General features: G+C 41.0%; 1 protein-coding gene across 3 annotated transcripts in view; it reads left to right on the top strand.

The window, feature by feature from the left end:
* The window catches only part of LOC129866978 (otogelin-like protein), a 50,989-nt gene that overhangs the window by 21,094 nt on the left and 14,363 nt on the right, over positions 1-15,532 (top strand). For all 3 annotated transcript variants that reach the window (XM_055940040.1, XM_055940041.1, XM_055940039.1), the window contains exons 23-28: positions 191-298; positions 994-1,132; positions 12,000-12,131; positions 12,415-12,561; positions 12,764-12,883; positions 13,340-13,456. In XM_055940040.1, coding sequence (XP_055796015.1) covers positions 191-298; positions 994-1,132; positions 12,000-12,131; positions 12,415-12,561; positions 12,764-12,883; positions 13,340-13,456 — 763 coding nt within the window. The remainder of the gene's footprint in view (positions 1-190; positions 299-993; positions 1,133-11,999; positions 12,132-12,414; positions 12,562-12,763; positions 12,884-13,339; positions 13,457-15,532) is intronic.

Below are 15,532 nucleotides of genomic sequence, written 5' to 3'. Positions count from 1 at the left end.
TTAGCTTAAAATTACCCCCCCAGGCTTAGATTTTTAACACAGAAAAAAGTACTTTATTAACACACACATGCTTGAGCCCTGATTGTTGTAATGGTTCTACCTGACTGTGTGTGTGTGTGTGTGTGTGTGTGTGTGTGTGTGTGTGTGTGTGTGTGTGTGTGTGTGTGTGTGTGTGTGTGTGTGTGTGTAGGCTGGTTCTGCACCGTGGGGAGTGTTACTACCCAGAGAACTGTCCCTGTGCCTGGCTGGGCCTGGAGTATCTGCCAGGAGAGACCGTCGACACCCCCTGTTACAGATGGTAAGACCCCCCATACCCCCCATGTCCCTTAAAGGAATAATCGACCCAAAAGCAATATTTTGGTATTTGTTTCATCAGTCCATTATTGATATAGTCCCAAAATGTTTTGCATGTCAGAAATAGCGTTTTCAAAATATACAGTATAACTTTCATAATACAGAAATACAGCCGGTATGATGCACATTGACTCAGTACTGGTACTCCTTGTACAGTATACAGCCTTGTTATTGTTATTTTATTGTGTTACTATTTCCTTTTTTAATTTAGAAAATATTTGTCTTACTTTTTAACTCTGTATCGTTGGGAATGGGCTCGTAAGTAAGCATTTCACTGTAAAATCTTCACATGTTGTATTCGGTGTATGGCACCAATACAATTTGATTTGATGCCGGCTGTATTTCTGTATTTTGAAAGTTATATATCTTGAAAACTTGATTGCTGACATGCAAAACATTTTGGGACTATATCAACAATGGACTAATGAAACAAATACCAAAAGATAGTTTTTTGGTGTATGTTTCCATTAAGGATTGTTAAATGCTGTTAACATGAAAACAAATAGAGCACTAGTATCCTAAATATTGTTCAAATGCTCAATTGTGTTTCATTTACTGTCTTCTTTTTGTCTTTATTTTTGTCTGTATGTTTTCTCCCCCTCTGTCTATCTATCTCTCCCTGTCTCTGTCTCTCTCCAGTGTGTGTCACCGGGGGTATTTTAACTGTAATTACTCTCCGTGTCCGGCAGTATGTACGGTCTACAGCGACAGACACTACCACACCTTCGACGGCCTGGAGTATGACTACCACTCGGACTGTCAGGTCTACTTACTCAAGGTGTGTGTGTGTGTGTTTTTTTATGAACCTTTATTGAACCAGGGAAACCCACTAAGACCAGAGTTTCATTTACAATGGTTCCCTGAGAACAGCAGTTCAAGCAATGTGAGCAGCACATTTAAGCAGGATCACAATGCAATAACAGTTACATAATTTCAAATAAATTACTTTACATTCAAAAGGGCAGGAGAAACAAATACATTCAATCAATACAAGTGCAGTTTTCATAGATTATTTTTTTTCTTCCCTAAATTCACCCTTTGGGACCAAAGAATAAAGTTTTAGAGTGACCTGTAGGTCATCCAGGACGGCGGGACATTGTAACTGAAAGCAGTCTTCCCTAACTCAGAGGAGACCCGTGGAACCTCTAGTACCAACCAGTCTAGAAACTGAGTCTTATAGTTACTAGATTTCCAATTTAGAAGTGAGGTGAAATAGTATGGGAGTTTCTGGAGAAGTGCTTTATATATGAATAATAGCTAATGTTGGGCCCTTCTGGTTGTCAGAGTCTCCCAGCCAACAGAACTATAAGAAACAATGATGCGTACAGAAATTATCACCAGTGGTAAAACGCAAGGCTGAGTGATAGACTGAATCTAGAGGTTTTAACACAGAGTGTTGCTTGAACAATTTTCCTCCTGTTTTCAAAAGTGAGACAATATTTTTTTATTTACATGAAACCAATCTTTACTCGCAACGTTTTGTCAGCTTATCAATATGTGTTTTAATGGATAACTTATCCAAATACCTACATACTTATAATGCATGTCTAGCTCAATTTGAGCTCCTGTCAAGGTACAGATACAGGTCTTTAGGATCAATTTTACAAGAGCTGGAGACATAAACTTGGTTTTATCAACATTTAACACTAATTTAGGATTGGTGAGCGATTCTTGAATTTAATTAAAGCCAAGCAGAAGGTGGTGAATGGCTTGCTGCACTGAGGGGGCACGGGAATAAATATCTGTGTCATCCACATAGAGATGTAAGCCCCAGTTAGGGCAGCGCAGTGCTGTTTCCTACCTAGTGCATTAACTATGTAATTTATGACTAGAGAAGCAGCCGAGATGGTGCTGTGTCCTGGTCTAAAGCCTGACTGGTTAGTATTCAGGATACATTTTCTATCTGAAATGGACCGCAGCTTACCAAGAGTTCTAATATTTTCACTAGACATGAAAGTTTTGAAATTGGGAAATAATTATTAAGATTGCAGGGATCACCACCTTTATGGAGGGGGAGAACAAGGGTTGCCTTCCACGCCTTAGGAATAGTAACCAAGAGAATGGATTAGAGGTCGACCGATTATGATTTTTCAACGCCGATACCGATTATTATTATTTTTTTCTTTATTTGTAATAATGACAATTACAACAATACTGAATGAACACTTATTTTAACTTATTATAATACATCAATTAAATCTATTTAGCATCAAATAAATAATGAAACATGTTCAATTTGGTTTAAATAATGCAAAAACAAAGTGTTGGAGAAGAAAGTAAAAGTGCAATATGTGCCATGTAAGAAAGCTAACGTTTAAGTTTCTTGCTCAGAACATGAGAACATATAAAAGCTGGTGGTTCCTTTTAACATGAGTCGTCAATATTCCCAGGTAAGAAGTTTTAGGTTGTAGTTATTATAGGAATTATAAGACTATTTCTCTCTATACGATTTGTATTTCATATACCTTTGGATATGGGATGTTCTTATAGGCACTTTAGTATTGCCAGTGTAACAGTATAGCTTCCATCCCTCTCCTCGCCCCTACCTGGGCTCGAACCAGGAACACATCGACGACAGCCACCCTCGAAGCAGCGTTACCCATGCAGAGCAAGGGGAACAACTACTCCAAGTCTCAGAGCGAGTGACGTTTAAAACACTATTAGCGCGCACCCCGCTAACTAGCTAGCCATTTCACATCGGTTACACCAGCCTAATCTCGGGGGTTGATAGGCTTGAAGTCATAAGCATTGCGAAGAGTTGCTGGCAAAACGCACAAAAGTGCTGTTTGAATGAATGCTTACGAGCCTGCTGATGCCTACCATCGCTCAGTCAGACTTCTCTATCAAATCATAGACTTAATTATAACATAATAACACACAGTAATACGAGCCTTAGGTCATTAATATGGTCGAATCCGGAAACTATCATCTCAAAAACAAAACGTTTATTCTTTCAGTGAAATACGGAACCGTTCCGTATTTTATCTAACAGGTGGCATCCATAAGTCTAAATATTCCTGTTACATTGCACAACCTTCAATGTTATGTCATAATTACGTAAAATTCTGGCAAATTAGTTCACAACGAGCCAGGCGGCCCAAACTGTTGCATATACCCTGACTCTGCGTGCAATGAACGCAAGAGAAGTGACACAATTTCACCTCATTAATATTGCTGCTAACCTGGATTTCTTTTAGCTAAATATGCAGGTTTAAAAATATATACTTCTGTGTATTGATTTTAAGAAAGGCATTGATGTTTATGGTTAGGTACACGTTGGAGCAACGACAGTCCTTTTTTGCGAATGCGCACTGCATCAATTATATGCAACGCAGGACACGCTAGATAAACTAGTAATATCATCAACCATGTGTAGTTATAACTAGTGATTATGATTGATTGAGTGATTGTTTTTCATACGATAAGTTTAATCCTAGCTAGCAACTTACCTTGGCTTCTTACTGCATTCGCGTAACAGGCAGGCTCCCCGTGAGGCAGGTGGTTAGAGCGTTGGACTAGTTAAGATTGCAAGATTGAATCCCTGAGCTGACAAGGTAAAAATCTGTCGTTCTGCCCCTGAACAAGGCAGTTAACCCACCGTTCCTAGGCCGTCATTGAAAATAAGAATGTGTTCTTAAAAACTTCTTATGGCTGCAATCCCGTTAATGGGATGATATGACAACAGCCAGTGAAAGTGCAGGGCGCCAAATTCAAACAGAAATCTCATAATTAAAATTCGTCGAACATACATGTATCTTATACCATTTTAAAGGTAATCTTGTTGTTAATCCCACCAAAGTGTCCGATTTCAAATCGGCTTTTCAGCGAAAGCACCACAAACAATTATGTTAGGTCACCGCAAAATGACAGACAAACACAGTCATTTTTCCAGCCAAAGACAGGTGTCACAAAAAGCAGAAATAGAGATAAAATTAATCACTAACCTTTGATTATCTTCATCAGATGACACTCATAGGACTTCATGTTACACAATGCATGTATTTTTTGTTCGATAATGTGCATATTTATATCCAAAAATCTTAGTTTACATTGGCGCCATGTTCAGAAATGCCTCCAAAATATCCGGAAAAATTGCAGAGAGCCACGTCAAATAACAGAAATACTCATCATAAACTTTGATGAAAGATACATGTTTTACATATAATTAAAGATACACTTGTTCTTAATGCAACCGCTGTTTCAGATTTCAAAAAAACTTTACGGAAAAAGCACACCATGCAATAATCTGAGACGGCGCTCAAATATAAATAAAATTTCTCCGCCATGTTGAAGTCAACAGAAATACGAAATTACATCATAAATATTCCCTTACATTTGAATATCTTCATCAGAATGCATTCCCAGGAATCCTAGTTCGACAATAAATTGTTGTTTTGTTCGATAATGTCAATTATTTATGTCCAAATAGCTGCTTTTGCTAGCTCGTTTAGCACACATATCCAAACCCTTGTGCAAGTGACGCATAACGTCGGACGAAAACTTCAAAAAGTTATATTACAAGTCGAATAAACTGCTCAAACTTAGTAGAGAGTCAATCTTCAGGATGTTGTTATCATATATATCCAATAACGTTCCAACCGGAGAATTCCTTTGTGTCTGTAAAAGTTATGGAACGCAAGGTGATATCATGAGGAATGCGCGTGACCAGGAACTGGCAATCTGCCAGACCACTGACTGAAACACCTCCCATCCGGTCCCACATCACAGTATACACTTCATTCACCGTTCTACCGACTGTTGACATCTAGTGGAAGGCGTAGGAAGTGCAAACAAATCCATATCTTCCTGGGATTTGAATAGACGATGAGTAGAAAAAACACCAGCCTCAGAATTTCCACTTCCTGTTTGGAAGTTTGCCTGCCATATGAGTTCTGTTATACTCACAGACATAATTCAAACAGTTTTAGAAACTTCATAGTGTTTTCTATCGAATATGAATAATAATATGCATATATTAGCAACTGGGACTGAGGAACAGGCAGTTTACTATGGGCACCTCTGGGCACCTTTCATCCAAGCTACTCAATACTGCACCTGCAGCCATAAGAAGTTTAACTGACTTACCTAGTTAAATAAAGGTGTAAAAAATAAAAAATAAAATTAAACCAAAATTACCGATTTCCGATTGTTATGATTATGGCCCTAATTATAGCCTTAATTAATCGGCCATTCCGATTAATCGGTCGACCTCTAGAATGGTCAGATAAAAAACATATGTCAAGGGCTCCATAATCAGAGGAGCAGGAAACTGTTGAAGACACGGGTCAAGCATGTCTGCCCCAGTGTATTTTTTAACATCAATAGCTAAGAGAGCATCCAGAACATCCCTCGTAGTGACTTTCCGAAGAGAGAACAGTGGGTCACCATTTACAGTAACAGGCAAGTCTGATTAAACAGGGTTGCATCAGAGATTAGCTTGTATTATGTTCATGAACAGTATTTTCAGAGTTGTCCTTATTGCTGCTATTTCCCCTTTCAAATAAATGTCCTGCTGCAATAAAATGTTGGTTAACTTTTACCGCCTCAGAAACCCGGATCCGGGATCACCCCCCCCCCCCCCCCCCCCCCCCCCACACTGATTAGCATCGCTAGCATAGCGTCACATTTAAATAGTAGCATCTAAATATCATTAAATCACAAGTCCAAGACACCAAATGAAAGATACAGATCTTGTGAATAAAGTCACCATTTCAGATTTTTAAAATGTTTTACAGGGAAGGCAAAATATGTAAATCTATTAGCTAACCATGTTAGCAAAAGACACCCTTTTTCTTTGTCCACCATTTTTTCTCAACACCAGTAGCTATCACCAATTCGGCTAAACTAAGATATTGATAGCCACTAACCAAGAAAAAACCTCATCAGATGACAGTCTGATAACATATTTATGGTATAGGATAGGTTTTGTTAGAAAAATGTGCATATTTCAGGTATAAATCATAGTTTGCCATTGCAGCCAGCATCACAAATCTCACCAAAGCTCCTAGAATTACTACAGACAGCAACGTGTATTACCAATTTACTCATCATAAAACATTTCTTAAAAATACACAGCACATAGCAATGGAAAGACACAGATCTTGTGAATTCAGACAACATTTCAGATTTTCTAAGTGTTTTACGGCGAAAACACAATGAATCGTTATATTAGCATACCACATATGCAAACGTTACCAGAGCATTGATTCTAGCCAAAGAGAGCGATAACTCAACATCGCCAAAATATATTAATTTTTTCACTAACCTTCTCAGAATTCTTCAGATGACACTCCTGTAACATCATATTACACAATCCATATAGAGTTTGATCGAAAATGTGCATATTTAGCGGCACAAATCGTGCTTACACAATGGAAATAGTGTTCAACTACTCAAGCAATCTGGCCGGCGCCATTTTGAAAATACAAATATTTTTATCAAAAACTATTCATAAACTTGACTAAAAAAATACAGGTTGGACATGAAATGAAAGATGTATTAGTTATTAATGCAACCACAGAGTTAGATTTTTAAAATTAACGTTACTAGACATACAGTGTGCGTTACAGCCAGACTAGTGACGCAATAACGGCGTCACTATTCACCATTATTGAGTTTACATTTTTCCACATAAAAACGGAATAACATCATAAATAGCTCTTACTTTTCGACGAGCTTCCATCAGAATCTTGCCATGGTGGTTCTTTGTCCAAAAGAATCGTTGCTTGGTTGTAAAACGTTGCATTCAACTTCTGATATAGCAGCTTTTTCCACATAAAAACGGAATAACATCATAAATAGCTCTTACTTTTCGACGAGCTTCCATCAGAATCTTGCCATGGTGGTTCTTTGTCCAAAAGAATCGTTGCTTGGTTGTAAAACGTTGCATTCAACTTCTGATATAGCAGCTAACACTAGCTAGCCATAGCTATTTTGCATCAACGTGTCCAAATCCTCAAGGCGCAATACTGAGGAAATTCCGAAAAATAGCAATATACTCGCATAATCTGATATAACTCGGTTTAAAATAGCTTCGTTATGATGCTTCTAACACCTATGTCTAATTAAATTACAGATGGATACATCTAACGTTTAAAATTGAGCGTTTGAAAATGGCATCCTGAGGTCCCTCTCTGCGCAATGCTCAGCGTCGAAAGGAAGGCTCCTCTCGCTCTTTGGCCTTTTATAACCTCTGAGAGCTACGCAGCAAGCCCATTCCACTTCTCATTGGTTACTGACATCCAGGGGAAGGCGGGTGCAGTTCATGTCGTTCCATAGGATATACACAGACTTTCAAAACTGATCTGAAATCAGAGCTTCGCTCTCAGACCATCGCAGTACCTGTCATGGATTTCGCTGTAGAAAGAGTTCTGGGTCACCCACAGACAAAATTCCAACGGCTATAGAAACTAGAGAGTGTTTTCTATCCAATATAATTAATAATATGCATATTGTACGATCAAGAATTGAGCACGAGGCAGTTTAATTTGGCGACACCCAGAAATAAAAAATGCTAATTGCGCCACCTATTGGCAAAAGGTTAAACTCGTCAGTTATTTCAGTTTTGTCTGCAATAGAATTGGGAGTTCAATAGAACCTCATTGGGCAGAAAGGTGTGGCTGCTTCTTTTTAGTGCTTTAACCTCTCTTGGGTACGTGAGACGTTAGTGTCCCACCTCTTCAACAGCCAGTGAAACTGCTGGGCGCCAAATTCAAATACAGAAATACTCATTATAAAAATTCAGAAAACAAAACATATTTTACATAGGTTTAAAGATTAACTCCTTGGGAATCCAACCACGGTGTCAGATTTTAAAAAATGCTTTACGGCGAAAGCATACCTTACGATTATTTGAGACTATAGCCCACTAGACAAATCATTACAAACAGTAACCATCCAAGTAGAATAGTTAGACATGTCAGAAATAGAGATACAATTAATCCCTTATCTTTGATGATCTTCATATGGTTGCACTCAGCAGACATTAATTTACTCAATAAATGTTCCTTTTGTTCGATAAAGTCTCTTTATATCCAAAAACCTCCGTTTTGTTCGCTCGTTTTCTTCAGTAATCCACAGGCTCAAACGCAGTCAAAACAGGAAGACAAAAAAATCTAAATTGTATCCGTAAAGTTCATAGAAACATGTCAAACGATGTTTATATTCAATCGTCAGGTTGTTTTTAGCCTAAATAATCGATAATATTTAAACTGGACAATAACGTCGTCAATTTAAAAGGTAAACAAGAAACGCAATCTCTCGGTCTCGCGCATGAAAAAGCTCTGTGACACTTTAGGGTCCACTCATTCAGACTGCTCTTACTTCTTTATTTTTCAGAATACAAGCCTGAAACAATTTCTAAAGACTGTTGACATCTAGTGGAAGGCATAGAAACTGCAATTTGAGTCAATGGATACTGTAATGGCATTGAATAGAAAACTACAAAACCAACAAAAAAACTACTTCCTGAATGTATTTCCCCCAGGTTTTCGCCTGCCAAATCAGTTCTGTTATACTCACAGACACTATTTTAACAGTTTTGGAAACTTTAGAGTGTTTTCTACCCAAATCTACCAGTTATATGCATATTATATCTTTTGGGCCCGAGAAGCAGGCAGTTTAATTTGGGCATGCGTTTCATCCAAAATTCCGAATGCTGCCCCCTACCCTAGAGAAGTTTTAATAGCCTTCCAAAACTTAGCTGGATTGCCACGAGGGTCAGATATGGAATTAATGAAATAGTTAGATTTAGCCCTTTTTATGGAAGCAGTAAATATATTTCTAAGTTATCGGAAGGTGAGCCAGTCAGCAGAGCTACCAGTGTGTCTGGCTTCAGACCGAGCTTTGTTCCTTAACTGAATTAACTCACCAACTTCAGGCGTGAACCATGGATTGGCTCTATCCTTCATTCTTAATCTCTTCATAGGAGCATGTTAATCAGATGCAGAGATAAACATACTAAAGAATTGTTCAAGGTCAAGTTCTGCTTCCGGAGTGTCATTAACACTATTTAAGACTCAATGGTTAAGGTCATGTCAGAACCCTACTCATGGAAGTGTTTAAAACTTCTCTTAGCGATAAGGCGTGGTTGAGTTTTAGGCATCTTTGTGTTTCTGACGCAGACTTTGGGACAGTGGTCACTGAGGTCCCATAGCAAAGACACCACTAGTTAAGTATTTAGGAGGATTATTTGCAAGTATGAAATCAATCAGAGTTGATTTAGCAGGATTCTCTACATTCAAACAAGTGGGCTCTGAAATCAGTTGGACTAAGTTCGGATCAGTACATACTGATTTAAGACAATCAGACGAGGGACTAAGCTAATCGAGACCCCCGATATCACTATTTCAGCGGCTATTAATGGAGCTAGTTGCTCCCGCTGTGGCGGAGGGAGGTCGATAGATCCCAGCAACATAGAAATTAACATTCTGAGAAATAACATTTATAACTAGTAGCTCAACTAGTAGGTCACCTTAAAGTTGTTTTTCACATAAATTGCTACACCGCCACCCTTATTTGTCCTATCACATCTGTAAACTTTTTAATCATGAAGTGCAATGGAATTATCATCAACAGAGCTTTTAAACCATGTTTCAGAGCACACTAAAATGTTGGGATTTGTATCCTGGACCCAAATGTCCAACATGTCCATCTTGGAGATAATACTTTGTACATTCATTTGCATTAGCTAAAGCCCGAGCCTTGTTTTAAAGTCGGCTGGAGAGTGTACAGTTGGAGACTAGCGGAGCAAACAGTACTAATGGGGGGAAATAGCTCAACAGGATTACTGATTTTAGCAGCCCTAGAACTGAGAGAATTTCTAACAGACCGTACACGGGACTGAGTAGTAATAACGTGAATTATCTAGGGGCTTGGGCTGTCAGAGAGTCACTGGGTTAGCGACTGTGCTATGTTTGAAGAGAGCCGCTGTGCTCCTCGGCCGTTTGTGTGTGTGTGCGTGCGTGCGTGCGTGTGTGTGTAGGCAGATTGGGATCAGGGAAAGGGGATCCAAGGAGTTTCTTTCATCTGGGAACGATTTTTAATTAGAGCGACTGAGGTAAGCAAAGCTGTAGCAACACACACACACACACACACCTGAGTAACACAAAGAGAGGCCTGTTCGCGGCAGACTCCCAGGGATATAAAATTAGAATGAGCAGGACGTTGGGACATTCCAGACGTTGGGACATTCTAATCAAGGTTCTGTGGTGGCTGGACTGGCAGCCATATTAGGTGTTCCATCTAATGCTGATCACATCACATTTCCCTGTTCTGTTGTCTATTCTTTTACTCAGGGCTATGAGCTGGGGTAACCATTAAGTCATCCGATCCTTCCGGAAACAGATATGCCTTTTAACTGACAGGTACACTAAGATACACTACATGACCAAAAGCTTGTCGAACATCTCATTCCAAAATCATGGACATTAATATGGAGTTGGACCCCCTTTTTCTGCTAACAACAGCCTCCACTCTTCTGGGAAGGCTTTCCACTAGATGTTGGAACATTGCTGCGGGGACTTGCTTCCATTCAGCCACAAGAGCATTAGTGAGGTTGGGCACTGATGTTGGGCGATTTGGCCTGGCTCGCAGTCGGCGTTCCAATACATCCCAAAGGTGTTCGATGGGGTTGAAGTACTTCCACACCGATCTCGACAAAACATTTCTGTATGGACCTCACTTTGTGCACGGGGGCATTATCATGCTGAAACAGGAATGGGCCTTTGCCACAAAGATAGATGCTGTAGATTGTATGCTGTAGCATTAAGATTTCCCTTCACTAGAGTTAAGGGGCCTATCCATGAACCCCCCCACAGGCCATTATTCCTCCTTCACCAAACTTTTCAGTTGGTACTATGCATTCGGGCAGGTAGCGTTCTCCTGGCATCTGCCAAACCCAGATTCTTCTGTCGGACTACCAGATGGTGAAGAGTGATTCAGAGAACTTGTTTCAACTGCTCCAGAGTCCAATGACGGCGAGCTTTACACCACTCCAGTCGATGCTTCCAGAGGCAGTTTGGAACTCAGTAGTCAGTGTTGTAACTGAGGACAGACGATTTTTACGAGCTACGCACTTCAGCACTCGGTGGTCCCGTTCTGTGAGCTTGTGTAGCTTACCACTTCGCGGCTGAGTCGTTCTTGTTCCTAGACATTTCCACTTCACAATAACAGCACTTGACTGGGGCAGCTCTATGATGGTGCCATGTTGAAAGTCACTGAGCTCTTCAGTACGTGCCATTCTACTGCCAATGTTTGTCTATGGTGATTGCATGGCCGTGTGCTCGATTTTATACACCTGTCAGCAATGGGTATGGCTTAAATAGCTGAATCCACTAATTTGAAGGGGTGTCCACATACTTTTGTAATTATATAATGTATGTCAGCTCTTTTCATGACTTTGCTATCTGCATCGTTCAGTACGTTCCCTACCCTGAATGTGATGTTGCTACTGTAAATGTCAGAGTCCCCCAGAGGAGGAACAGTGAGCGCCAGGAATGCACTTTATCAGCCCTGGGGACAGACCTGCACACCACACACAGTACTCTTTCCCCAGAGTTTAGATGAAGTGCAGTCCATAGTAGCCCAGGATAAGGACTGCTCTCTCTCTTGCTCGCTCTCTCTCTCCTATCTGTCTCTCTCTCCAGAGTATAGATGGTGAGGTGTCCATCGTGGCCCAGAATAAGGATTGTTATCAGAGTGGGATCGTCTGTATGAAGATGTTGGTCATCCATGTTGGATTCACCAAGATTTACTTCAACGACAACTCAGGCCAGCCTGTGCGCATCACACACACACGCACACCAACCTATCCCTTCTCACTCTAAAACCTGAAAGTCCATGAGCGCTCCCTGGTGGGCAGTACCAACCCTCATTTAGGGCTAGCTAGAAACTCTTACTGATCTGATAGCCGCTCTAAAAAAACAAATTATTTGAGTTTATGTGTTTGGTACGTGTGACACTCCTGATGTGTTCTAACCAAGGTCTGGTGTGTGTGTGTGTGTGTGTGTGTGTGTGTGTGTGTGTGTGTGTGTGTGTGTTTAATCTCTTCTCTTCATCCAGAGCCCCTCCAGTGTGGTAGGTAAGGGGTCAGAGTTTGAGCTGTGGTCAGCAGGCTACTACACAGCCATCCACTTCCCCAAACAGGACCTGACCGTTCTCTGGGACCGCAAGACAACCGTGCACATCAGAGCTGGACCACAGTGGAAGGTCAGGATACCTTTACCGCTCACACACACACACTCTCGCTCTCGCTCTCGCTCTCCCTCTCTCTCTCTCTCTCTCTCTCTCTCGCTCTCCCTCTCTCTCTCACCAGAACTGAGTTGTAACACTCACACATCCACCCACCCCCATCCCTATTCCGTCTTTTTCTTTCTCGCATCTCCCTCTTTCTCCCCCTGTCTGCCTCTAGGGTCTCCTGAGTGGTCTGTGTGGGAACTTTGACAGTGTGACGGTGAATGACATGACCACGTCCAGTCACATGGAGGTCAGCAATGCTCAGGGCTTTGGAGACAGCTGGGCCCTGGGACAGGTACACACACACACACAAAGTGGAACTTTAAACTCCGAACCATCTGCTCTAACTCCCACTTGGAACGATAACTACTGAACTTAACAGATTCACAGCGATTTTTCGATTTCTCTCTAATGATAAAAATGATGCCTAGAGTAATGAATACCAGCTGGCTAAAAGGGGAAACATTTCCATTTCATGTTCTTGGTCTTCAGTTGGGAAAGTGAAAGAGCTCTATTTCCCCGCCCCTACCCTTATTCCAACTACCCCCCCCCCCCCCCCCCCCCCGCTTCCACCCTCCAACCCAGTCTCCTGCGTCTCTAGGGCCTACCTGTGATATTTAAGAGAAATCAGACACCCACTCACTGTGTGTGTGTGTGTGTGTGTGTGTGTGTGTGTGTGTGTGTGTGTGTGTGTGTGTGTGTGTGTGTGTGTGTGTGTGTGTGTGTGTGTGTGCGCGCGTGCGTGTGTCAGTGTGAGAGTGACTATGTGGTGAAGAGAGCGTGTGAAGGAGACCTGGGTAGACAGCCGTACGCCAAGAGAGAGTGTGCACTACTCTACAGTGACATCTTTATCCCCTGTCACAACGTGGTGAGTACACACACATACACCCACACACACACCCACACTGGGGAGTGGGTTATGGGAACGATTCTTATCTGCTCTCAGTAAACATGCTCTACTCTCAGGAGATATACACTAATGGACACACACGTACAGGGTTCAGGTTAAATGTGGGCGGCAGGTAGCCTACAGTCTTAGAAAAAAGGGTTCCAAAAGTGTTCTTTGGCTGTCCACATAGGATAACTCTTTTTGGTTCTAGGGGTTCTACCTGGAACCAAATGGGTTCTACCTGCAACCAAAAAAGTTTCTTCAAAGGGTTTTCCTATGGGGACAGCCAAAGAACCCTTTAAGGTTCTAGATAGCACCTTTTTTTCTAAGTGTAGCCGTTAGAGCATTAGGCCAGTAACCAAAAGGTAGCTGGTTGGAATCTCTGAGCCGACAAGGTGAAAAATCTGTTGATGTGCTCTTGAGCAAGGCACTTAACCCTAATTGTTCCAGTGTCACCAAGATAATGGCAGACCCTGGCCATGGCCCCACTCTCCAAGGGTGTCTCAGGGGGAGTTGGGATATGCAAAAAACAATTTCCAATTCAGATATTAATACATACTAGTATATGTGTGAAAAAGGACAAATATAAGCACCCACCAAATTACTATTAAATGTGTGCAGCCCTGGAAGGTGGGTTGTTGGAGGTTGTGTGCTCTTATTCCCTGAGCGGCCAAAAGATAGTGCTGAATGACACCATCTGCTTACAAATTGAATAATAAAACAATAACAAGAGTGACCCTTATTAAGCTGACAGTTTTAGTAAGATAATGTATGTGAAGGTTTATTTTTGAAAATATTATTGTTTATTGGGTGTAGTTTGTTGACAAACTAAACAAATGACAAATACTGCACACATGCACATGCATACCATGCATCTCTAATGTCTAATCTGAATAGGGCCATAAGCAAACAAGAAAATGCACATCTAGAGGTGACGCTACTCATTGCCAGTGATTTGAATGCAGGGAACCTGAAATCTGTTTTACCTCATTTCTACCAGCATGTCACCTGTGCAACTAGAGGAGACACAACTCTAGAACACCTTCACTCCCCACACAGGTGTGCCAAGCATGTAGCATCATACCCAAGAAGACTCGAGGCTGTAATCACTGCCAAAGGTGCTTCAACACAGTACTAAGTAAAGTGTCTGAATACTTATGTACCTGTTTTTGCTTTGTCATTATGGGGTATTGTGTGTAGATTGATGAGGGGGGAAAACGCATTTAATCAATTTTAGAACAAGGCTTTAATGTTACAAAATGTGGAAAAGGTCAAGAGGTCTGAATATTGTAGGCTACTGTTAACTAGCTGGCCTGGCGCATCGTTGCCCGTGAAAGGAAGTTAGGGTAGCGAGCAAGCATTTTAGCCAGTTAGCCAAGGACCAGAAAAACTAAAAGCGTGTATGACAGAGTCATACACCGTTTAGGCAACATGAAAGAGGAGAATGGCATTGGCGTTTCTCTACAAGTAAGGTGAGTCAACATGTTTTTTCTACTTGCACACACACACACACACACACACACACACACACACACACACACACATAAACCAGTATCATGGACAGCCACACCATATTTAGCTTACGATGTTTGGACTAAATAGTTTTTGGTATATTTTAGTTGTCAATGTATTAGATGTTCAAAATTCAAAAGGCACTCGCACATCTGAGCAATCTAATTTGCAGGTGCATGACAACAATTGAACAAGATGAAGGAAAAAGTATTAGATGTTGAAATGGTGCTGGAATAGTGGAGGCAACGCCTGTTTTCTTTGCGACTTGCGGTAACTCTCCGTGGTTCTATATCAATAGTTGTTTAGTAGTCTGAAAATGTGGGAAACATTCATTTGCTTGACCATGCTGTAGGTCATGTAAGGGTTTGTGACATGCAATATGTTTTGTGGACTTCATCGGACAGATGAAACAAAGATGTGGTTGAATTTATTCTGACACTGTGTCTTCTTATTGTCTCAGCTATAGACCTATAAATCACGGGGTCAAGGCATATGAACTAACAGGTTATAGAACAAACAACGCAATTATCACAACACATAGGT

Source organism: Salvelinus fontinalis, chromosome 12, assembly GCF_029448725.1.
Source record: "Salvelinus fontinalis isolate EN_2023a chromosome 12, ASM2944872v1, whole genome shotgun sequence".
Lineage (NCBI taxonomy): Eukaryota > Metazoa > Chordata > Actinopteri > Salmoniformes > Salmonidae > Salvelinus > Salvelinus fontinalis.
Note: the sequence above shows the minus strand (reverse complement) of the source record. Positions and strands in the feature narration are given on the sequence as shown.